The following is a 26047-nucleotide window of genomic DNA, read 5'->3' on the forward strand; positions in this document are numbered from 1 at the left end:
AGGGGTGCGACATATTTAAACAAAAGTATATTTTCAGTGAAATAATGATTACATATCCAATGAAGTTGCAAAGGAAACAAACATTGCTTATACTTAAAAGCTTTTATGTACCGTATTTTCTTGAGAAAAACAAAATCAGCAAAAAATTGAAATGAATTCTAAAGGATTTCCACAGGGTCTATACCATCATATTGAATGTTGGAAGTCAAAATGCTAATCACCGACTCAAAATGTGAAAAAATCAATCAATCAAAATAACTCTGTAAATTGCTATGAATAATCAAATCTTACTAATCATCTAAATTAGAGAGAAAAGGCATGTAATTATGATGTTGATTGAACACAACAAGAAAACTTTGTTAATAAAAATATTTTGAGTCCTTACTTCACAAGACCCAGAGAAAATTCTTGATGCTAACTGGACAATGGCCGTCATCAGTTCCTAGGAAATAAAATATTTACATAGTAAAGTATAACTATGCATTATAGTTTAGTGAAGTTCTGGCTTGTAATCGGAAGATAACAATTTATTCACCATTCTACTGAACATATCATTGTTTTCAAAACAGTGAGGTAGACTACAGAATGACAAGTTGACATAATAATAGAAAATCATATCAAAAGAAAAATGCTCCAGTCAAAAAGTGAAAAATTAAACAATAATTTGAGGTATGACTGTATTCTAAAATTTGTAAATTCTATTGAGGTATGACTGTATTCTATTGAGGTATGACTGTAATCTATTGAGGTATGACTGTATTCTATTGAGGTAAGACTATACTATTGAGGTATGACTGTTTTCTAATGAGGTAAGACTGTATTCTATTGAGGTATGACTACATTCTATCGAGGTATGACTGTATTCTATTGAGGTAAGACTGTATACTATTGAGGTATGACTGTTTTCTAATGAGGTAAGACTGTATTCTATTGAGGTATGACTGTATTCTATTGAGGTATGACTATTGTATTGAGGTACGACTGTATTGTATTGAGGTAAGACGGTATTCTTTTGAAGTATGACTGTAATCTATTGAGGTATGACTATTCTATTGAGGTATGACTGTATTCTATTGAGGTAAGACTGTATTCTATTAAGGTATGACTATTTTCTATTGAGGTAAGACTATTCTTTTGAAGTATGACTGTATTCTATTGAGGTAAGACTGTATTCTATTGAAGTATGACTGTATTCTATTGAGGTATGACTGTATTCTATTGAGGTATGACTGTATTTTATTGAGGTATGACTGTATTCTATTGAGGTATGACTGTATTCTATTGAGGTATGACTGTATTCTATTGAACTATGACTATTCTATTGAGATATGACTGTAATCTATTGAGGTAAGATTGTATTCTATTGAGGTATGACTGCATTCTATTGAAGTATGACTATTCTATTGAGGTATGACTGTAATCTATTGAGGTAAGATTGTATTCTATTGAGGTATGACTGCATTCTATTGAAGTATGACTATTCTATTGAGGTATGACTGTAATCTATTGAGGTAAGATTGTATTCTATTGAGGTATGACTGTATTCTATTGAAGTATGACTGTTTTCTAATGAGGTAAGACTGTATTCTATTGAGGTATGACTACATTCTATCGAGGTATGACTATATTCTATTGAGGTATGACTGTAATCTATTGAAGTATGACTATTCTATTGAGGTAAGACTGTATTCTGTTGAGGTATGACTGTATACTATTGAGGTATGACTGTATTCTATTGAGGTATGACTGTATTCTATTGAAGTATGACTATTCTATTGAGGTATGACTGTAATCTATTGAGGTATGTCTGTATTCTATTGAGGTAAGACTATACTATTGAGGTATGACTGTTTTCTAATGAGGTAAGACTGTATTCTATTGAGGTATGACTGTATTCTATTGAAGTATGACTATTCTATTGAGGTATGACTGTAATCTATTGAGGTAAGATTGTATTCTATTGAGGTATGACTGTATTCTATTGAGGTATGACTGTATTCTATTGAGGTATGACTATTCTATTGAGGTATGACTGTATTCTATTGAAGTATGACTATTCTATTGACTGTATTCTATAATTTGTAAGTCCTACCTGCATGGTTTTATCCTGCTCTTCTGATGAATTTTCTGCATTCTGTCTATACAAGACAGCCTCCCTCAGAAGATGAGATTGCAAGGCCATCATGTAACGTAAACAAGGGGAGGCAATCTGTCAACATAAGATTCACTTCATACATAGCATTTTCAGGATATTCAACACATTCATTTTCCTGAGTTTGACACAGAATATTCCAGACCTACAACTGTTATGCTACAGACTGTTACTCACCGGTACAGAGGACAGCATCTGTTCAAAGTGGGTTTTGCTCAAGTTAGCAGCATCACTGAGGAGCTTACTTGATTCTTGTACCGTGATTTTGAGAATGTGATACACCAAGCCATCAGATAACCTGTCAAATAAATGAACAAATTAAACGCATGCAGACAAACTGGAATCTACAGGAATTGAATATCAGTCCATACCATTAGTACAGTGTAATTGGGGACTTTGGCCTGCCTATAATAAGAGATTCATCTTGTAAATTTACTTTAGTGGAGTATTTTTTGTCATTAAAGGAATAATAAAAAGTATGTGAAAGGAAACAGTTTTTCAGTTTCCCATTCCTGCAAATTTCTGGGCAAGAATTGGTATATTGAAGTGTACAATAATATAATTTACCCTTAAATCTGGACCCCTACAGAAATTAGTGATTTAGAAGTATGAACTTGAAAGATCCAAATGAAAATCAATAATAAGTGCCTTACTTAAGTTGGTATGTGGTCTAATAGAAATGAAATTTCTCCATGTGACCTAATGTAGTTGATATGTGGTCTAATAGAAATGAAATTTCTCCATGTGACCTAATGTAGTTGATATGTGGTCTAATAGAAATTAATTTTGTCAATACACTTTTCAGCTGACCTTAGATATTTTGTCTCTTCCTTTTCCACAGCTTGTGCTCGGAGTTTATCAGCAAAGTCCACTAGAATAAGGTCCCTTAACTTCTGTAGAGCTTCATTGTTTCTGCCTGGAAATATACCACATTTTTGTTTCAATTGATAAACAGATATTCTTCTTTTAGATAAATTTTCCTGCACATGTCAGTTGAACATGTAGATGCATACAGTATTTTTTTTTATGGTCTTACCATCATACAGTAGAGTTTGTAACAACTGGTTTTTGTCACTGATTGATGGATAGAGAATTGATATTCCTACTGTGATCACATGACAAATTTCCTCATAAATCTGTGTGTCCTTGACCTCTGTAGAGTCACTGGTTAACAACTTCCATAAAAGTTCCCTTCAGAAGAATTAAAGCTCAAAGTTATGAGACAATGGAGGGTTATAACATATGTATCAAAGTAGAAGTAATCCTTATAACAAAATAGAAAATATATATTGTTCTCAATCGAACACACATTCTGATTCTTAATGTCTGATACCCTACCTTGTTTCCTTTAGAATTTGGATCTCTGCAGGTCTCTCTAGTTTAAACAGGCTGATCTTTAGTAACAACTGTGAAACGGTAAAAATGTATGATTTTCTGTAATCGATCAACTTTCACCATTCTCGTATGCAGACCTCAATATAATCTCTCTCTCTCTCCCTCTCCCTCCCTCTCTCTCTCTCTCTCTCTCTCTAACCTGCATAATGACAAGAGTACAGATGATGGTTTGGGAGTCCTGCACTACCATTGCTTTTTGCAGGATGTCGTAGATTCGTCGGAGTTGCACAAGGTCCACAGAGTGCTGTTGTAGGAGGCAGTTACCCAGGGGGCTGTGCAGTAGGTCATTGTTGATTTGGTGTAGACACATACTCCCTACATGTTGTAGAATGCATCTCACTGCCATGGCAGTGGGGACAGTTCCCTCTATTTAATACAGAAATTAGAGATATACATGTACTATCACAGTAAAAAATACTGTGTTGAATGGTGCATCATTCAATCAACAGTTTTATTTATATTCATAAAATATGAATACAAAACTCACAAAAATTATCTGTTTGCCAAAAGAATAGCAATTCTATACTTTTGAATTTGTAATAAGAGGTAATGGTACCTTAATTCTACATTTCTTTGGACTAACCTTGTGGTAAAACAACTTGGTCTGTGACCTTTAACCTTTTGTGGATGTGATGTGGAGACTGGTGACCTGGATTGAAGAACTGGTCCACCCAATCACTGCTGCAGGTCCATATCATATTATTCCTCACATCAAAGCAAACACCTGAAAAAAAAAAGACAAGTATAAAACCGAGATTAAATATTATTCCTCACATCAAAGCAAACACCTGGAAAAAAACCAGGTATAAAACTGAGGTTATTCCTCACATCAAAGCAAACACCTGGTAAAAAGATAGAAAAAGACATGTATCAAACTAAGGTTAAATGACAGGAAATGGGTCCAGAAGTAAACAGATTGTATTACTGGGTTTTTTTTTCACATACCGAGTCCCTGCAGGGACGCGCCTCTTCCTAGTGCACATGTTGGGGCATCACTGAGGTCAGACCTGGTGTTAAACTGTCCGGTCTCCACAGTGAAACACATGTTACTGGCAAGTACTGAAAAAAGGGTATTATTTCTCTCAATAATCATACATTTACTGGCAAGTACTAAATAAGGCATCATTTCTCATGAATTACCTAAGTCATGAGGTCACAAATTACTTATAATCATGAGGTCTCAAATTACCTATTATCACAGGGTTATGAATTACCTATAATCATGTGGTTATGAATTACCTATAACCATGAGGTCACAAATTACCTAGATCATGAGGTCACAAATTACCTAAATCATGTGGTCACAAATTACCTAAATGCACTCAGATTTTTTCAATTTGTTACAAAAATCCTACGTGTATTTTTTTATTGGGGGCAGTAAAACTGGGACTGCGTGCAAATAACAGAACAAAAATGTCAAATTACAAGTACCTTCCTTTTCATATCCAACATCTCTTTCAAAGTTAGGTTTTGTTTTTTGCATGTGGCTACTTATAAACCTTTAGAGAAGCAAAGTCAAATTTTCCCAGGAGACTAGGAACAAAATCTTACATCGGAGTCCCGAGAGACCGCTTCCTCCTCCAAACAGTGACCGAGTGGTGGACGTGCTGGTACTGGACCCTACTGGACTGGTCAGTAGCACCACAGTAGTGCCATCACAAAACACTGGCGTCCTCATCAAGTTCTTCAGTGAGATGGAACACGAGGTGTTTCCTGCTGTTCCCGATGCTGCTGATAACAAATGACCACAAGCACCATTAGGCAATTCTCCATTCAGGTTTTCCTTCACTTTCACAACAAGATTATAAAGAAAAGGCTAGGGTTTTTTTTATAGTTGGGAAATGCACAAGAGAAAAGAAGGCTGAAAAGATCATTTTGTGCAAGGATAAAAGTGAATTTTAGTGTATGAAATTGGATAGAAAGAAGAAAAAAGGATAGGAGACCCATGGCTTCCATTTTTATAACATTATATAAAAAGTTTAAATGTACATAAATACTATTTGAAATTAAAAATTTTGATACAGAAATTCATCAAAAGCTTATCAACAAATTATCATAGTAACGGTGTAACTACCATGCAATACCGGACCAATGTCTTTCCATACAATGGCCACAATACTTAACTCATCACAAGAGCTTCTTTTAAAACTGTAATCTATGCATTGTTTAAACAGATTGGTACACATATTATAACTACATTAAAAAGAAAAGAAAGTTAGCTGTGACTAGTACCACTGGGTATGAAGGCAATGTTTGTTTTTTTAAGAATACACTTTAACCTATCAAATGCCACTGAAGCTATGTTGAAATTCTGATCATTCAAACAAATAATTGTCTTCAATCATCTAAAAATTATGCATTCCCTTTGCATTCAATTTTTTTGTTTCAAAACTGATGGGGAAAATAATTCATAAAATTTGCAAAAGAAATACACACAATCAATACATCAATCATTACTTACGCTCCTCTTTTTTGCTGGACAATGGATCCCCACCTGTTAATGCTACAAGTGTGGCTGTTGAAGTACTGCCTCGAAATGGACGGAGTTTGGATAGAAAGCTTTCATTCAAACTTTTAGCACCAACTTCATCTTTTTTCACTAGTGTCACCTGAGGCTGTACAGGAATAACAACTTTCTCTTCCTACAAAAAATAAACAATTAAAGGTTCAAATCATTAGATATGGTCAACTTAAACGCTAAGAGATTTCCCAACAAAACTACAGTAAAACAGGCTTATAACGAATACACTTCGTGCTTATAGCGAAGTGATATTTGTTCCCCATATGTGAGAAAATTAACGAAACTTTTATTGGATATAACGAAGTTTGGATATAGCGAACTGTGTTTTACTATACATTTATATTTGAGTATAAATGACATTATATGTACTTCATTATGTAAGTGTAATCATTCCAGTTTGTAAGATTGGGTCTGTATTAAACTACACAGAAACTAAATGCCTTTTGAGTGAATACCAAAACCACGGAAAAAAATCAATTTTCTTCATCCAGTATAATAGACTTACGTTAACATCAAACACTTCCAGGTACACTGAAATCCCTTTGGCACTTTTGTCACCCGGAATGACAGGCATCCAAATCCAGAAGAATAAACAGCCATCCGAACAAAATCCAATCGTTGTTTGAGGTCCTTCACTTTTGAAACCATGCGGTGTAGGTAAGGTTTTAACTGGCTGTAAAGGATTAAACAAAGGGATACTATATACAGTCTCATTTTCCAAGCTGATTAATATTTTCACTTTAAAAATACTACAGAAATATAAAAAAAATATTGTCAAAATGTATCATAACAAATTTAAAATGCTTGGTAAATGGGCATTGCATGATAATATAGCGAGACAAATAGTTCGTTGAAAATCATAATACATATATGTGAAAGAGAAAATAATTACCTTTATCTCTGAATATTATTTACTGTTGTTATTATTGAAGATGCAGAAGGTGCACAGAGTAATGTAGAGTGTGAATGTAGAGTATGGTTGTGTGTATAACATGTATAATGTGTATAAAATACAAAAATAAAACATTTTCACTGCCTACCAAAACCGTGAAATCAATATATGTTTCTTAACTATAACATTAATATACTATAGAATGGATATATAAAAATATTATTACTGGATATGAAGTGTATCAGTAAATCTGACAAAACCAACAATAAAAAGTAAGTAACGGTCTATAAAAAACAACTGACTGAGGATAGTTCTCTTCAGATTAAAATACTACTCACCTTTAGTGAACTTGGGTCTAAAATGTGACAAAAATTAGAATTTTCTGTGTCAGTATCAAATGAAGCAGGTCTAAAGATGAGAAGTCCATTGCCATAGGCTACCTTCCCAGGTCCTAACGCTAAATTTCTGCTGTACACGTATCCTCTGTAAAGAGAAGTAGAGAACAGGACTAAATAATACTCCTTTGTATGGAGAGTGAAAGAAAGCAAAAGAGAGCAAGCTCACATGCCCCACGCTCCAACATTGCTTGACAATGTCTCACATAATGAATGGTAATGCTATGCATTACTGCAAGAACAGGACAGACGGGCTAGACATTCTAAGTTCAAAAGGGGCATAACTCCCAGAAAAATTATTGAATCAAAATTTCCTGGAAATATGCACATCTACACAGTGTGTCCTTATTAACTGCAAAGTTTCACAAAATTCTGTTGAGTGGTCTCAGAGGAGTTGTGCTGACAAAAAAGGCACAGGTGCTTGGGGCAAAATATATGAATACACATCTAACCTTATACATATGTAAATAGATTATTAACATATGTATAAGGTTTGATGTGTATTTATATATTTAATATGACCCAAGCACCTGTGAAAAAAGAGACTGGCAGACTGACGGATGGGTTTAAAAAACATCATACCCTCTGCAAATCCGTAGCGTGGGGTATTTTTATAGAGAATTAGAGAACAGGACACTCCCTAAAGAAAAGCATAGCCCCCCTCCCCCTGAAAATTTATATTTATATGTCCGGTATCAAAAATTACATAAAGCTGTTTATTTTACTCTAATCAACAAATTTGATAATCATTAATGACATACAATAATATGTCTGCATTACTGAATTTCCAAATTACTTTGAAATGTCAGATGTCAAAACCTCGACATAGACTAATATCATGTAACTCAGTATGAGAATTCTATGCAATGCGTAATCTGATTGGTCTAGACAATCATGTGTCAGGGATGATAAAACTTCTTTCATATCTCCCTTTCAAGCATCATATCTCCCCGTCATATTTCACCCCTTGGGCAGCCTCGTGCATTTTCCATAAATTTTACGGCAAGGTAGACATAGTTAACAGTGATGTCACAATAAGTCGAGTCATTCTACTTTCATAGTTCGTAAGGCACAAAATATGCGGGTCTCTGATATACAGTTTTAAAATCGCCTGGTTTTGGTTGATACAAAAACAAGCAAGTAAATCAGCATTCAAAAAGAATGGAAATACAAAAACTGGTTATCATATCACTGTATTTCGTTGTTTGTACCTTCTAATACATTAATGGCACAGTGTTTCCGTGAGGGCGATTTCAGACACATACAATGTATAGATAAACGGACTTCAATTTCAAATGCATTTTAATTTGTAGTCTTGCTTTGTTTCGGTATAATAAACAATTTATTGCATGAATGTTCGGGAGATATGAAGACTTATTCACCCAAGAAAAATCATATTCCCCTCCCCAATTGTCCTCAAGGAATATGATTTTTCTTGGGTGAATACATTTGAATACCTCCCTCACTATCATGCAATGAATGTATAATATTAAATTACACTATGTTAATAACATACCTCAGAGTACCATGAAGTCCTGATCCAATTTTTGCAAGACCTCTGCCCTGGAAGTTTGTTGTGAAAAGAAAAGCTCCATCGCATGCTAAACTTCTACCAATCTCTGCTTCTGATCATAAAAATTAACACTTTGTGTTTAGCTTGTTAAAATTACACATACCCGCACTAAACTGATTTTTAAAATAACTTTTTTCCCATGCCTATAATCAAGCAAAGATCATTTACAGCAATAAATTGCAAACCTTTGTGAATTAATTGTGCTTAAAGGTACGTGTACATTCATACCATTAACAATGTCCAGGTTACCTGCAGTATTTGTATGCTTATCTATATACAATTATAATCTTCTATCATGTTATCAACAAGAGGCCCACAGGCCTTATTGGTCACCTGAATACTAGTGAAAAAGTATCACTACTTCCATGAGCAATGAAATCTAGAAAAAATTCCTGTTCTGAATATCTAAGCTAAATTCTAATGTTCAGCAACAGTATAAAACAAGATGCGTTCTTAAAACTTCACTGCCCTCAAAAGTGCATACACTGATGAAAGGCTTTAAATAATAGGGGTATTAACATTAAAATATCAAAAGATATGACGAATTTGGACTCATCCTAAAGTCATAACCCTGGGTTATGAAATTCACCATTTTTTGTACATCCTTTTTTGATATCTCTAAGTATGCATTTAGATTTTATACAGTATCAGCAAACTTACACATACATATTATATATTAAGTTTGGCCCCACCCTGAGGTCAGAACCCTTACTCTGGAGAAAATAAAATTTACAATTTTGGTAAAAGATATACCTGCTCTATCCATTTAGCACTATATACCAAGTTTGGTCCCACCCTGGGGTCAGAACCCCTACCCCGGGGATCATGAAATTTACAATTTATATCCCCCTTGTTCCAAATATGCTTCATATCAAGAAGTTAAAAATGTCTATTGTTCACACATTTAATAATTGACCGTTTTGGCCCCACCCCGATACCAAAACTCCTGGGATCATCAAATTTACAATTTTGGTAAAGGACTACCTGCTCTTTTTAAATATCTATTTAGTGTCAATATAGTATCAACCACACTAAAGAAGATGTTATTTAAGTGTTTTACACATAAACACTATATACCAAGTTTGGCCCCACCCTGGGGTCAGAACCCCCTGGGGTCAGAACCCCACCTCGGGGATCATGAAATTTACAATTTTGGTAGAGGCCTTCCTGCTCCCTATCACCATGCATTTAATTTTTCTTACACATGTGCGGTTTTTGAGAAGAAGATTTTTGAAAATTGGTCAATTTTGGGCAGTTTTTGCCCTGCCCCTAAGGCCCCAGGGGTGCAGGAATCCTGAAATTTACAATTTATGTTCCCCTTGTTCCAAATATGTTTTATGCTAAATTTGAAAAGAATTGGAATGATAGTTATCAAGAAGAAGTTAAAAATGTCTATTGTTCACACATTTAATAACTGACCATTTTGGCCCCACCCTGATACCAAAACCCCTAACCCTGGTATCATCAAATCTACAATTTTGGTAAAGGACAACCTGTTCTTTCTAAATATCTATTTACTTTCAATTTAGTATCAACAGCACTAAAGAAGATGTTATCTAAGTGTTTTACACATAAACACTATATACCAAGTTTGGCCCCGCCTGGGGTCAGAACCCCTACCCGGGGATCATGAAATTTATATTTTTGGTAGAGGCCTTCTTGCTCTACATCACCATGCATTTAGTTTTTCTTACACGTGTGAGGTTCTTGAGAAGAAGATTTTTGAAAATTGGTCAATTTTGGTAAGTTTTTGTCCCACCCCTAGGGCCCCAGGGATGCTGGAGTCCTGAAAATTACAATTTATGTCCCCCTTGTCCTAATGATGCTTCATACCAAATTTGAAAAGAATTGGACTGGTTATTAAGAAGAAGTTAAAAATGTTCAATTGTTAATGCACGACGGACGACGCACAACGGACGACAACCAATTGCAATAAGGTCACCTGAGTTTACTCAGGTGACCTAAAAATATCAAAGGATGTTGCTACATATCATATTCCAACAAACTATACTTAAAACTGCTTCATCTTCTATTTCATTTAACTCCAAACTCTATACAATACGCATGGGTCGGTCTCTACAAGATAAGGGTTTAATTTGGATCCCCAAAAAGACTAATTTTTTTAAGACTAACTTTACTTTCTTTTAACAAAGTAATGCCACTCAACCTCACACACTTAGTAGTCATTGTTTAAACATAATGGCAGTCAACCTTCTCACAAAAATTTCTATTTTTTCATTTTTCTTTAAAACTTCTCAAACCTTCCACTAAAATGGGAAATTTCAAATCTGAGAGAGAACAAGTAAGTGTGAAGGAACACAGAGATTTATTACATACATGTATATCTTTCTTTTGTTTACTTTCATTCATATGTCAAGAAAATATAGTGAAAAGATATTGCATTACTTGCATTTGGACAAAAAATGTTAAAGCAAATAAGCCCATGAATACTCAAATTATCAACAATATGCAATGCAATTGCAGTATATTGAAAAATCCATAACAATCTTTCAAAGGTCAAATAATCCTATGAGGATGAATGACTGTGACATAGACTTGCAATCCTTTCTTGTAGTGAATAACCAGTTTTAAATTGGTTCCCTGTGTAAACTCAAATAATGTGTGTGTTGAAGGAAAACGTATGAGATCATGACTAGCTCTGCTGATATTCAAGGGTTCTGAGAGGAAAACGCGTTGTTCCCACACTCTTGTCTAGAAAATACACTTATTAAACAAGTCACTTTGAAATTATAGTTTAGAATCATGAATGTAATGATCAATTGTAAATCAATTTGACCAAAAATGTGTGAACAAAGAATAAACAAATATGAATACATAATTTTTAAAATATAATTAATATTTTTGGGAGAGAACTTTAAGTGTTTCCAGTCCTCGACTACCCTTTAAGTTATATTACCATACCCCTTGGTATGTTCTCTGGACCGAATATCAATATAGCTATTACCATACCCCTTGCAATGTTCTCTGCACCAGATATCCTCAGAGCTTTTACCATACCCCTTGTAATGATGCTGTTGACAGAGTGGTAAACATTTTCCATTTTGTTTATTTCCAGTAAGCTATAATGCTATATTGTATTTGATTCCAACTTCATCAATAGAATATGTATGTACATATAACCTTTCACAACCCTGCATGACCTCTAACCTGTATTTTCTATATGTTTAAGATTTTTGGAGCTGAAAGTTCCAGTTTCAATAAGCTATTTACTGGGCTACCTGTATGTACATGGATTAAACTTCCAAATGAATGATGCATTCATAGATGCACACAACTCATGAGTCGGATGCTGCATCTGAGATACATTTTCCAAATAAGTGATCATGTTGATATTTATTTTTTTTTACTACCGAGACATAACTCCACAACTGCATTTTCCACATGTTTCTACACATATATACAAACAAACTACAGAATACACTCCTGGGAGTTGAACTTTTTCAAACATTCAAAGAAAAAGAAATTAATTACTGTATATCATATCAAAATAATTCTGCCATTATTTTATTATTTTCCATTCCACAAATATACAAAGCCACTTCACATTTATCTTTCTATGATAAAGATTGATTGTTAACCTATCATAACATTTACTGAAGTTTAATCTAATGATGTACTTAGTAAATTGTCCCAGAGTCCCCCCTTCCTGCTGTGAGTGGAATGCTTGTGATCAGTCTATACTAAGTAATCCTGCTTGTTAGCCGTATTGATTTCTGGTCTACATACACTATTTTCTCTGTGCTTCAGGGAAAGGTTGCATTCAAATCTAAATGTTATTTGTTTTCATACAAAATCTCTCTTTTTTACAGCTTTCATTTTATAATTCAATTATTAAATCCTAATTAATTTTTTAATAATTATCCAACATTTCATTTGTTCCTTTAAAGGGACTGGTTCACAATTTTTGAACAAAATGATTTTTCAATTTTGATGTTAAACATTAACTCATTTAATGTTGATAGCCAAAATTTGGACCTTGTGAATGCAAGGATAAAAGCAATATTTTAGCCTTATTAAACTGTGTTATGTTTTTACAAAGACTGGGATCTTTTTATGTTTACAAACAAACCAATGAACTGTTAATTTTGTAATTTAAAGCATCTTAATTTTGCACAGTGACAATTCTAACTTTTAGATGACACATTTCACCTAAAGAATATCCAAAAAGTTATAGATAAAATAAACTTATATCGATATCCATTTCTTTTGAAAACTTTGTAAACAATGACATACCTCGTGCTTTGTTTACAAAGCAAATAACAAACTCCCTAAAATGAGCTTTTGTGATAACATATAACCTTAATTTTTTGTGAAACCCTTTAAACACATTAGTCAGTAGATTTAATGCGTAATCAGAGGGGACAATCAGTTTCCTCTGTCTGTTTGTCTGTCTGTCCATTCATCAGTCAAAGAGGAGACAATCAGTTTCTTCTGTCTGTCTGTCCATTCATCAGTCAAAGAGGGGACAATCAGTTTCTTCTGTCTGTCTGTCCATTCATCAGTCAAAGAGGGAGAAATCAGTTTCTTCTGTCTGTCTGTCCATTCATCAGTCAAAGAGGGGACAATCAGCTTCTTCTGTCTGTCTGTCCATCAGTCAGTCTGTCCCACTTCATTATCCCACTATTTTTCTTTATACTTTTTAAAAAGTACTGACATGAAATTTGCTATGTAGTTTCCTGAAGAACAACTTTCAACCAAGTTTGACTTTTCATGAATTGATTAACCTTTATCTATAGCACTTTACATAAATTCATTTAATTCACTTTACATAAATTCATTTAATTCACTTTACATAAATTCATTTAATTCACTTTTTTTTTTAAAGAAATGCTCTGGATGGACAATAAGACGTGGATATGAAACTTGCTGTAAAGAGGCCTGAAGAGTAGCTACAAATCTAATTAAATTTTCATCCCAGTTGACCCACTTTTACAATAGTTATAGTCCTTTGTATTATCTGTAGGAGATAATTGTATCATCTGTACCTTTTTCTTAATGCTTTGAGAAATGGATATGAAACTAGTGTACAACTACACAGGACTTGAAATCAACATATGCCCGTCAGTCTGTGACTGGTTAAAAGTCTGGCGGACTGACATACATTTGTTACAGTCAGTCCGATGGGACTGGTCAATTTTTTAAAACGTCATTCTGGAAAATATTCTTATGAATCTTAAATGCGCATTTGGCATTCCTCTGTAGATATCAGGCATAATATAAATCTCACATAAGTATTACAATATTGTGTGAGGCATATTAAGTTAAATTACATATTTCATTTTAATAACATTTACAAAATTTTTATTTATTTCTGGAAAATTCTGGTGGACTAGTAAATTTTCTGCGGACTGGTTGAAATTACACCCTATCAGTCAGACTGGACTGATGACATAAAAAGTTAGTTTCAAGCCCTGCTACAGGTTATGTTTTGATTACTAAATAAACTTTACAAGAGTTATGACCCTTAGTAAAAAAAAAAATTCTTCTTCCACATGAGGGGGGCTTTAGCAATACTCCCAAATTGTTTTAATAATGTAATCTGCAATTGATATTAAGTCATAAAACAAATATCAAACAAAAACTATTTACATATTCTGAAACGAGCATAGCCATGATAGCTGTGCCTCATCATTATTTTATATCATGAATATTCCAACATTCTCTAGGTGCTTTAATCATTACCTGGTTTCTCTTTCTCCTTCTCATTTGAAGAACCTGTTGCATTCTCTTTCTCTGGTATACTTAGCAGGTCTTCAAAGCCCCAACACAATATATGCTTACTTCCCAATACTGAGGTGGGCTGGCCATGCCCTCCCTCTGTTTCCAGTAATTTTCCAAGAACATCAGTGGCTTGAAGGGATTCAAGATTTTGAAGATTTTGCAGTAAGTGTACAGCATGAATAAATATTTTCAAGTGTCCCCTGCAAATTATGAAGTTTCTAATCAAATAAACATAGCGAAAAAATGTCCGTTCTAGGGGTGAAACGATGCATCGCGATGCGGCCGAATCGCGATGTAGTGGTCTCGATTCGATGTTAGATTTATTCGGGGTCTGTTTCGGTTCGATACGGTTCTAAAATCATAGTACACATTGCTCTTGATAACACAGTTTCTGATTAGCCAATGGAATTGAAAATTGCCCAATCAACATACGAGTGAACTTTGCTGTATCAAAATGGACGCAGTTGAGTTGAAAAATGCACCTTCAATGTTTAAATCCTGGGTATGGTGACATTTCGGCTATAGGACAAGTGATAAGTGTGTTGCTTTATGTTAAACGTTTTTACATTATGTAGAATTTATTTGCAGAGAGCAATAAATACAACGAAACATAAGAAAATCTTAGCATTATAAAGAATTTGGTACATGCCATTGTATTGAGTCTAAGATCATCGAATCGAGACTAAAGTATCGAAAATCGAATCGAATCGAGAGGGTACTGTATCGTTTCACCCCTAGTCAGTTCTTACCATAATATCAAAGATGATCTGAATTATATCAATTTATTTAGAATTTATTATCATTCTTTTTTTTAAAAAGATCTAAGCAACTTTAACCTTGCTGACTGTTTCACTCAATTTTAAATTAGTATTTTTCAAAATCATTATTTCAATATAATCCTATTACTGCAAAGATTGTTTTAGCAACAAATATTCCTTTTCTAACGTTTGTGTGCATGAAGGATCTTTAAATGTTAAATGGATAACTTCTGTTATTAAACAAAAATAATCAAAAATGGTCCAGTGATGTAAATAATTCTTCAAAAGGACATGTGTACAGAATCTTTAAATAAAAATTCAGTTTTTGAAAATGATATTCAATAAGTTATAATAAAATTTAATATTCTTAAAATTTTGTAAGTTACAAATCGTCTAAGGAGATAGCATGGGATACCACTTTCTGAAAAACTTTGTAATAATACTCATATTGCTAACGAGTTTCACTTTATTCTCGAATGTAAAGTATCAACTGATATATAAGATTATCTGGGCAATTATTGGCATTACTCCCAAAGACCTAATGTTATCAAATTTACGGAACTGATGTCAATTAATAACTCAAACAGAAAAAATGTTGAAAAAACACTGCATGTTTATTTTGTAAACTTATGATGCTGTCTTTCCTTGATTCCTAGATAAAATTTATATTTTACACATACATATTTTACTTTTTGTCATGTCTCTTTTCATATATTGACATTGCCTGTGTTAGCGCTAGTGTAGAATTATCTCTAGCCACTGTGGCTAATTGGGTCCAATTTTCCTTAGCCACATAGCATATATTCATTAGCCACATAGCATATATATGGTTCAAAGATTTTTATTTGCAAAATTACACTGAAACATGTACAGTTTTCATCACCACTTGAGGATTGACAACAATAAAAAGAGGAAAAAATAGTGAAAACACATTGTAAAATTATGATACATGATTTCAAGACAGGAACCTGGTCACAGTGTTTGTAAGAAAAGTCACAACTTTATGCAGAGTACTCTAGCAAATTTTCTGACAAAATACCATTTACTATTAGATTGTCAACTATTTACATATTGCCTAACCCCTGGACCTTAACAGGTTGGGAACACCTCCCCTATAGCAAGATATTCTCGCTAAATCGCAATTATCCCTCTTAAGCGAGAGAATAAACATTACCATAAACAGGTGTTTTGGTGTCTTTATTGAAAATAATGGCAAATCCCGTGCAATACTGAATAAGTGCGACACACACTCAACATGATGCGAATTGTCTCTATGAAATTGACAACATAGAACTTCAAAAAATTGCATATCAAAGTTGCTGCGTAAGAGGGAAGCAGTCTGAAATCCAATACACATTGTGAATGTTTTTGTTTTGATTAATATATTTGCAGAAATATTAGACATTTTAGCACTTTTTCTTCTTCTCACTTGAAGTAGAGAGTAGTGATGTACCAATTATCACCGACTCGGGCTGTCTTTCGATAATCATATCAAAGAATATCTCGCAATAGGGGAAGTGTTCCCAACCTGCTTAATGCACGTCTGGTACAAAGCATTAATACCCCTTCAATTTTTTAAAATAATTACCTTGCCACATGCAGTTTACTTTCGCCATTGGCAAAGTGGCGATCAGCTAGCGCTAACACAGAAATTGTACCATTGTTCATTAATGTATACACATGTTACTATTAAAGATGTATCTCATGTACCAATAATGGTTTGAGGGAATAAACTGAACTTGACTGTGCCATTTAGAAGTCTTGAAAATGCTAAAAAAATTTATTCCAATAAATTGAAGACTTTTACCTTGCACATGCTAATGCAACTAATGCTGATGCAATAATTTCTCGCTGATGTGGGTCCTCCACAACTCTCACATTTTCATCACTCGTCTTCTCTCCAAGCCAACTGCAAAGAAGATTTTCCAGACCTCTTAAACAATCTCCTGGTTCCTTTGATAGACTAAGAGGGGCACAGTCTCTGAGGCAATTCAAAAGGAGTTCCGATGTAACGCCACATAGACTAGAGTCTATTCTGCTCTGAGACTGTAGTAATGGTAAAACAAGCAGCACACTGATCCTTGTAGAAAAGGACGCCTGCTCTGGTTCTTTGTATAAACCTTGTTTTTTAAGTATGGCAAGCGTCTCTTCATTGCTCGAGGCCTCTCTATCATTTTGTTCATCAAGGACAACTTGTCTTTGAGCATTCCAATATCCCCTTAATGCATTCAAACGATATTCTAATAGCTTTGAGTATGCATTGTTTTGTGTTCCACACACTGCAAGAAGACGATTACTTAATTCTTTCGGGTTTTTCAAATCAAAGCTTATAACTTCATTATCCGCTTCGTGAGAATTGTTGACATCTCGAGGAAGTTCCACCAAATCCGTCACCCTTATCAACCCATCATGCAAAAACAGTGTTTCTTCTGTTACAGACAACCATTGGCAGCTGTCTTGTAAACTCCCAGACATTGTCTTTGCAATGTCTACGAGTGAAAATCCTCAATTACGCATCGTCTTGGAAATTACGAATGCCTAAATATATTCCTGTATTGACTTCTGCATGAAAATGAAAATACAACATTATCTTCGTCACTAAAGCGCTTGGAAAACAGTATACATTGAAAACGTTTCTTAGATCTAGAAATATATCGATGCGTAATTTCTTGGAAAGTGGATTGAATGGACTTACTGTCATGTCAATCAATAAAGGAAAGGATTCTTAATATGATATTTTTAAAATAATTATTCTTTTACTCCATTTCACATTGCTAACAATCTGGTAATACATAGATATATAAATTACATTTTCTACCATAATGACAACGTCCCAGGTAGTCTAGTGGTTAGGATTCCGCGCTCTCACCGCGGCGGCCGGGGTTCGATTCCCCGTCTGGGAAGCAGTTTTTTCCTTCTTCAGATGCTCATGTTAAATACTAGACCTAATCTTGCTGAAGTCTATGCTGTCTTATTTTATCACTTCGTCCAAGTTTAACTGTGTTTTAAGAAATCTAAATATCTGCTCTCTGGCTCTCTACCATAATGACACTAATGTTTGGCATTATTAAAAAGTATTGTTAAAGAGAACACTGGTTATTAGAAACTTAAACAAGTCTACATACTTTGACTTCCCGTCTTTATATAAAAATTTCAATAGTATTGAGCATATTGGGGACAAGTGGGACATGGATTGCTTCTGCAATCCTGGGGCCTTCGGGGCGGGTCAAAAACTGTCCAAATAATCTTCAGTGGCGTAGCTTCCATTGAGGCAACCGAGGCAGCTGCCTCGGTAAAAAAAAAAAAAAACACCTTTTACGTTGTTAAAATGTCGATAGCTTCTGGGGGGGCGCAGCCCCCCAGACCCCCTGCCTCGGTAATATTCGAACCCAAGCTACGCCTATGGTGCCACACCTGCTGTGACACGGGACCTCGGTTTTTGCGGTCTCATCCGAAGGGCCACCCCATTTATTCGCCTTCTACGACAAGCAAGGGGTACTCAGGGGCGGATCCAGGAATTGTGGTTACGGGGGGGGGGGGGGGGGGCGCCACTTCATGAGGTAGTGAAATATTTCTCCTATTAAGTCATTTGTACTATTTTCTATAATTTTGATAAGGTGAAATTAATCAAATTACCCAAATTTTAAGGAGTTTTTGGAAAAAATTAGGTTCTCCCAATAAAGTAATTCAAGAAATCAAAGGATTTTGTCATTTATTTCTCCGGGGGTGGAAGAAGAAATTATTGCTTCTTTTATCGTTTAGTACATTATCCGAAACAAGATACCGCGATTTACCTTAAATTTGAAAATTTTAGGGGGGGGGGGGGGGGGCGCCGGCTGCGCCCCCTCTTAATCCGCCACTGGTACTGAGGACCTATTCTAACCCGGATCCCCATGGGACGGTGATACGATTTAAAAACTAAATGTATATTAAGGAAAAGCAGAGAGGGGTGTGCCAAAATTGTGAATTTCGCAATCAGAGGGTTCTGACTCCTATTCGAGTCCAAAATAGTAATATATAGTGTTATCGGTAGTATAACCATTCTCACCTGCACGTGGTGTTTTAATGTCGCTCGGCTGGTTCGATGCGCAGGGGCTTGATCTGCGTGTGGTTGGGTTTTGAGTCGGGACAGGCTCAGCATTGACAAACAAGTTGATGGTACAGGGGTTTCAACAGTCTCATTTAAAGTCAGCATTTCGCAAATTCAAAGGTCATTATAACGATCTAGTTTGCCAATACAACTTATCATTGGGTCACATGCTTGTCTAACGTGTTTCATACCGATTCATACGGATAACTCCGTTTACCTGACCAAGATATAGGGCTCACGGCGGGTGTGACCGGTCGACAGGGAATGCTTACTCCTCCTAGGCACCTGATCCCACCTCTGGTGTGTCCGGGGATCCGTGTTTGTCTGATCCCACCTCTGGTGTGTCCAGGGGTCCGTGTTTGTCTGATCCCACCTCTGGTGTGTCCAGGGGTCCGTGTTCGTCTGATCCCACCTCTGGTGTGTCCAGGGGGTCCGTGTTTGTCTGATCCCACCTCTGGTGTGTCCAGGGGTCCGTGTTTGCCCAACTATTTACTTTGTATTGCTTATGGGATTTGTGGGATTGATCGCTGTTCGTTATCTTCACCTTTCACATGTTGTATTCAGTAAAGTCTTTAATTAATATGGGCACTTTCAGGGTCATATGTGTTGTACGAATACATCTCGATGATTTATATTAGAATTTAGCTTATATAATCATGCAGAACAGGAAAATTGTTATGAATTTTTCAACCCTTAGTGCTAATGATTATTCTAACTAATATTCAGATGACCGATAAGATGGGCCTATTGTTAGTATGTGTGTGCGCGCGCACGTCTATGTATGTATATATGTTTGTTTTTATGTGTGTGTGTGTGTGTGTGTGTGTGTGCGTGCGAGTGTGGGGTAAAACAATGGCAAATGTAAATAGAACATGGGCGAATCCAGGATTTTAGTGGGGGTGGGAGGAGAATGGTGGAAAGAAAAATCTGAGAGGCATGACAGGGGGTCTTTGGGGCCACTTTAAATAGACCCAGTGAGTTCAAGGCAAAGCCAGGAGGAGGGGGGGGGGCTCCCGTGTTTCACTGTATTTAAAATTTGAGCAAAGGAGACGTTTCCGTATATCAGCTCATAGACTAAACATTGCATTGAAAGGGGACGTTACCAAAAAAATCCCTCGACACGAGAGATTTTGCCCAAGATGCAACAATTCAGTGGATGACGACAAAACATTTTTTATTCTTATGTAGTCATTTATCAGAAGAAAGGGTTATTTTATTCCAAATGATAGACAAATCATGTAAGAATTTTGTAAAGATGGACATTGATCAAAAGCTTATCTGGCTAATGACCAATGAAGATGAAAATATCCTCATCCAAATTAGTAAAGATGATTTTAAACAGTGGGATATAATACTACAGATGTTACATTTCATTGCATTATGCACATTTTCTTTCTTCTTCATATTTTACACTCCCCTGTAAGCTGTCTTAGCCACTGGGCGTACAAGACCATCAGTCTGCATGGTATAACAATTTATTACCAGACTGTTAACAGCTCACTGCATGTCCCTTGGTGCTCCCTGTAATCAGATCAACATATCATGTTTTTGTTGTTGTTTTTTTCTCTCTCTCTCCCACATAACGCTATTATTCTCTTTTATATAAGTATTCTAACCTTCCTGCTTTAGACATAAAACATTCAGAACAACTGGATCCTACGTGTACATACGTAATATACTTGTATGCTGTATTCAGTAAGATGATTTTGAACAGTGGAATGTGATACTACAAGTACATGTCTTTGCATTGTACACATTTGCTTTGTTTTACACTTGTATATATATGGCAAGCCCTTTTACTATTTATTCGAAAAATAAGATATCTCTTTATATTAAAGGGATATCTCTTATTTTAAGAGATATCTCTTTAAAATGAGAGATATCTCTTAACCTTAAGAGATATCTCCCTCAAAAAGAGATATCTCTTTCACTTAGAGAGATATCTCTTTCATTTAGAGAGATATCTCTTTCACTTAGAGAGATATCTCTTTCATTTAGAGAGATATCTCTTTCACTTAGAGATATATCTCTTTCACTTAGAAAGATATCTCTTTTACTTTTAGAGATATCTCTTACACTTAAAGAGATATCTCTTTCACTTAGAGATATATCTCTTTCAATTAGGGAGATATCTCTTTCACTTAAAGAGATGTCTATTTTACTCTGAAAGATATCTCTTTTACTTTGAGAGATATCTCCTTCACTTAATTAAAGAGATCGGTAAACGGAACGGAAAACGGAAAATATATTGTGCAATAATGTTATGAAGAGTTCAGCATTTTGCAAAATCAAAAGGCTTATTATGAGCAAGGAAATGCAGAAATTACAGAGAGAACAGGAAGTCATCCTCAGAATTCACCATTTCATATTGATACCTCATACTAATGCATTATTACAGAGTGTATGTATTTTTACACGGTGTATTTTGTGGATGAATGTACCAACAGGCGCTTTCTTAATAATTTGCATAGTAATTTTTTTATTAAAAATATCAAGCAAGCGCCTGTTGGCATCATCCGGCTTTGTCCCCCCCCCCCCCCCCTCCCCCAGATTTTGATAGTACGTTGTTTCACAAATGAAGAAAAAAATGAATAAGGAATAAGATAACATACTGAAAAAGACTTGAATTATAATTGAACCCCCTTTCAAATCCTATTACTTTATTCTGGCTGGTATCGTAAGAAACGATTTTAAGAGCCCATCCAATGAATAAAATGTACACCCCCCGAAAACAACATTGTAAAAGATAAAATAATTTTTTGAACAATTTCCCCCAAACATAGCCTTTTTAAATCGAAGGTGCTTTTAATCGAACTACATATGTATAAGATAACTGAATTTGAATTTAGTTCTACACCTGGTACACTATACATTTATGTATCACATCAAATTTTAAAGCGCACGGGTCCGGTATAGAAAAAAGTTTTGCCTTATTTGGGATTAATCTATGTGAAAGTTCGTACATTTACCGATATCCTGTGGATTAGTGTTGAAACTGAAGAGATACAGCGCGAAAGAAAGATTGAAACAAAACCAATGGTAACTAGGGTGAAGTTTATGACCAATAGTAAGAGGAATTAACAGATTTATTTCATGATATATGAAATAACTAAAAAGCTAACACAGAATTTATGCTTGAATGGAATTAAAAGTCATCTCATTATTAATCCAAATGTTAAGCTATACAAGTATTTAGTTTAGAAATTAACTGCCAGAAGTCCTCCCTATTTAGGATTGGAGTGCTGCGGTTACTAAGTCTCCTGTTAGTTAAAAAATAATAAATCAAACCCAAGATGTTTAATTTGTTGACTAAATAAGATAATAATAATAATAATAATGTCCTTTATTTAAACAGGATAGCACAATTAGTTTAAAACTAGTTTACATTGTGGTGCTGAAAACATATATACAGACAGCAGTATTATACAGATAAAATATAAAATAGTATATGAAGGTATGTTGTATACAAACATGTATGCTATTTACATATTTAAAACTGAAAATAAAACAAAATAAATAAATAAATAAAAATAAAACGGAAAATAATCAAAAACAAATCTATATGGTTTTAATTTCCCGAAAAAAACCAATTTCTAAGATAAGCGGATTTAAAAGTTTCCAATGTTGGGTAATATTTTAAAAATTCTGGTATATTATTCCATAACTGCGATAACTAAATAAGATAATGAATTATTATTGTTTTATACATATCACACCCCCTGTTGTAAGTACACACATGCACATACACGGTATTATGTGTAAATACATGTACATGTGCGTTAATGACGTTTTGCCACGGGGAGGGGAGTATAAACCACGTGTGTTCTTTTCATTTTCTACCCATAGGTGTCACTGCTCGCTAACACCTCTGTCAATGCCGAAATTTCAAAATTCTCGTAAAATGCTTTGTAAATTCTTATACTAACGTTTAACTAAATTCGCTTAATCAATTTATGATGTAAAATTTTAAGATAAAGTTGTTTGATCGCTTGTAAACAATTCCCAAATTGTTGATTTTAATCAAAATGATCCCCCCCCCCCCCGATTTTTACCGTTATCTTATCTACATTAAAGGACACATCGCATGTTTTTAAACTTTTTAATTTTTTCAGCAAAATTAATTCATTTCATGCCTAAAACTACTTTACATGTGTTTTAAAAGAAACAGTTTGCGTAGTTTTCGAGTTTGATAGCGATGAAATTCAAATCTTGCGATATGCATAATTTCTTCGATATTTTACGCGCCATTACCTGTGACGTCATATGCGACCTCGAGCGAGAAGATTTGAAAACAGTTGCATGCAACTGGTAGTTTTAAAAAAAGAAATTTAAAGATAAAAGATAATAGAACTTTCAATTATAAATAATAAAATATGATATTTCCCAACTTTGAATTGAATTATAATGCTTTCATTTTTTTTTTTAAAGGAACGCGTACGTGTTTACAACAACAGCACGCCGCGCTCCCACTTCCTAAGTAACAACGTGTAGATAACAAAATATAATGATTAATAAAATTGCTTGAATAAAATAATTTAAAAGTATTGTGATTTTCACAATAAGTTTGATCATTTTTATTCTATTTTTCCCCCCGAAATGCACCCGTGACAGTAGGCTTAGTTGTCAATGCTACATAATCGTATTATAATTTAGGCCTATCTAACTTCTCCAAAAATAAATTTTATAATAATTGCACTGTTTATTTTAGAAAAGCAACAGCGCTAATTACAGTTGTTTACAGAAATGGCATTACCAAATAGTGTTTAGACAGTGATCCCATGTAAACATTATTTACTCGCAAATTTATGCAGATTTCATACTCGCTTTTCTCGCATTGGTGGCTAAAAGATATAAGACTCGGGGAATTTGTCAACATCGAAATAAATGTTATCCATGGTAAATAAATTAGGCCCCTAAAACCCGAGTTTTTAAAAATATCTAACACTACTATTACAACAATTGATCGACGAAGGTCGCATATGACGTCACTGTACCACGTGACTACCTATCTAATTAACTAGGCTTTTTGAAATCGGGGCTTAGATTTAAGTCCGTATTGTGGCAAATTATCGCAATACTTCAGTGAACGAACTATTACAATTAATTTCTATAAGCATAAGGAAGACAAAATGCATATAATTCTGTATACTTTGAAAACACGAGATGTGTCCTTTAATCATTCTCATTCTTAAATTTCGTTCCGTTCCGTTTTCCGTTCCGCGTTTTAGCAACACCCTGATGGCTGCAATTTGCGTTTACCGCATGTGACCCATTTCCGAGTCATCTAGATTTTCTTCGGCAAAAAACGAACACAATAAATTGATGAAATATGCGAGTTAGACTAGATTTCGCCTCTCGGCAACTTGATAATGTTACCCCAACCACAGCGTAAAGAGATATCTCCCAAATGTAAAGAGATATCTCTTTAAACAAAAGAGATATCTCTTTTGTTTAAAGAGATATCTCTTTTGGTTAAAGAGATATCTCCCAAGCATAAAAAGATATCTCTCTAACTTACAGAGATATCTCTTTAACCAAAAGAGATATCTCTCTTATTTAAAGAGATATCTTATTTTACGAATAAATAGTAAAAGGGCTTGCCATACTTGTAAGCTGTATTGATTACTGGAAGTACAAGACCAACAGTCTGGTACAATAAATTTATTACCAGACTGTTAACAGGCACTGTCCCTTGGTGACCCCATCAAGTCAACAATTCATACCTTCTTTAACACTTCGTACAATTGTTCTCATTTATATAATTATTCTATTCTAACCTCCCTGCATTAGCATAAAACATTCAGAATAACTGGATCCTGCATGTACATGTACTTGCATACTGTACTTACTAAACTATATAATTATACTGATTTGATTACAATTTTATATGTATTCACACAACACTGTCATTATCCGCTGTCTCAGAAACTGATGTATTAAGCAGTTGGGTTATTTTATTGTATATATTAATATTATGAACTGCTTGATAGGAGGGCATCAACTTATCTATTCTTGTCTGCAATCAGCATTTTATAGATGTGCAGTGCAGAAATGTGAACTCTGTCAGTATTAGCAGTGGTGGATTTAAAGGGGGGGGGGCACAGCCGCCCCCCCCCCCCTAAAATGTTCAAACAGGTAAACCATGGTATATTGTTCAGAAAAATGTACTAAACAATGTAAGAAGCAATAATTTCTTCCACTCCCGATGATAAAGTCTATTGATTTCTTGAATTACTTTATTGGGAGAACTTAATTTTTTCCAAAATTTGCGTCATTTTATTAATTTCACCTCATGAAAAATGATAGAAAATAGTACAAAAGACTAAATAAGAGATATATTTCAAGCCCTATAAAATCTGTAAAATCCAGGAGCTTCCGGGGGCTTCGCCCCCTGGGCCCCCACAAGGGCTTCACCCCCCAGACCCCCTGTCTCATAAAGTGACGCCCCCCGTAACCGCAATTCCTGGATCCGCCCCTGATTAGTACTTCTGAATGATTGTTATTTATTTTCATTGTTATAATTAATTGC

At 34.7% G+C, this 26047-nt stretch overlaps 1 protein-coding gene and 1 non-coding gene across 3 annotated transcripts in view; one reads left to right on the top strand and one right to left on the bottom strand.

Annotated features, from left to right (window-relative positions):
* LOC125671976 (probable E3 ubiquitin-protein ligase HECTD4) overlaps window positions 1-18038 on the bottom strand; it is a 69030-nt gene extending 50992 nt beyond the window's left edge. The window contains exons 1-16 of one of the 2 annotated variants that reach the window (XM_056139525.1): window positions 17236-18038; window positions 14632-14870; window positions 8872-8980; window positions 7299-7443; window positions 6574-6741; window positions 6009-6189; window positions 5099-5275; window positions 4493-4606; window positions 4131-4271; window positions 3687-3913; window positions 3491-3558; window positions 3189-3343; window positions 2963-3068; window positions 2330-2450; window positions 2093-2209; window positions 386-442 (exon numbers count right to left, since the gene is read on the bottom strand). In XM_056139525.1, the coding sequence (XP_055995500.1) occupies window positions 386-442; window positions 2093-2209; window positions 2330-2450; window positions 2963-3068; window positions 3189-3343; window positions 3491-3558; window positions 3687-3913; window positions 4131-4271; window positions 4493-4606; window positions 5099-5275; window positions 6009-6189; window positions 6574-6741; window positions 7299-7443; window positions 8872-8980; window positions 14632-14870; window positions 17236-17903 (2793 nt within the window). In that variant the 5' untranslated portion in view covers window positions 17904-18038. Of the gene's footprint in view, window positions 1-385; window positions 443-2092; window positions 2210-2329; window positions 2451-2962; window positions 3069-3188; window positions 3344-3490; window positions 3559-3686; window positions 3914-4130; window positions 4272-4492; window positions 4607-5098; window positions 5279-6008; window positions 6190-6573; window positions 6742-7298; window positions 7444-8871; window positions 8981-14631; window positions 14871-17235 lie in introns of both variants that reach the window. The other variant, XM_056139524.1, reaches the window with a different exon arrangement.
* Window positions 18039-18259: 221 nt separating this feature from the next.
* Trnae-cuc (transfer RNA glutamic acid (anticodon CUC)) lies at window positions 18260-18331 on the top strand. Its single transcript has one exon. It is a non-coding gene; the product is annotated as a tRNA-Glu (tRNA).
* Window positions 18332-26047: the final 7716 nt, after the last annotated feature.

This window comes from Ostrea edulis, chromosome 1 (assembly GCF_947568905.1).
Source record: "Ostrea edulis chromosome 1, xbOstEdul1.1, whole genome shotgun sequence".
In the NCBI taxonomy this organism is placed as follows: domain Eukaryota; kingdom Metazoa; phylum Mollusca; class Bivalvia; order Ostreida; family Ostreidae; genus Ostrea; species Ostrea edulis.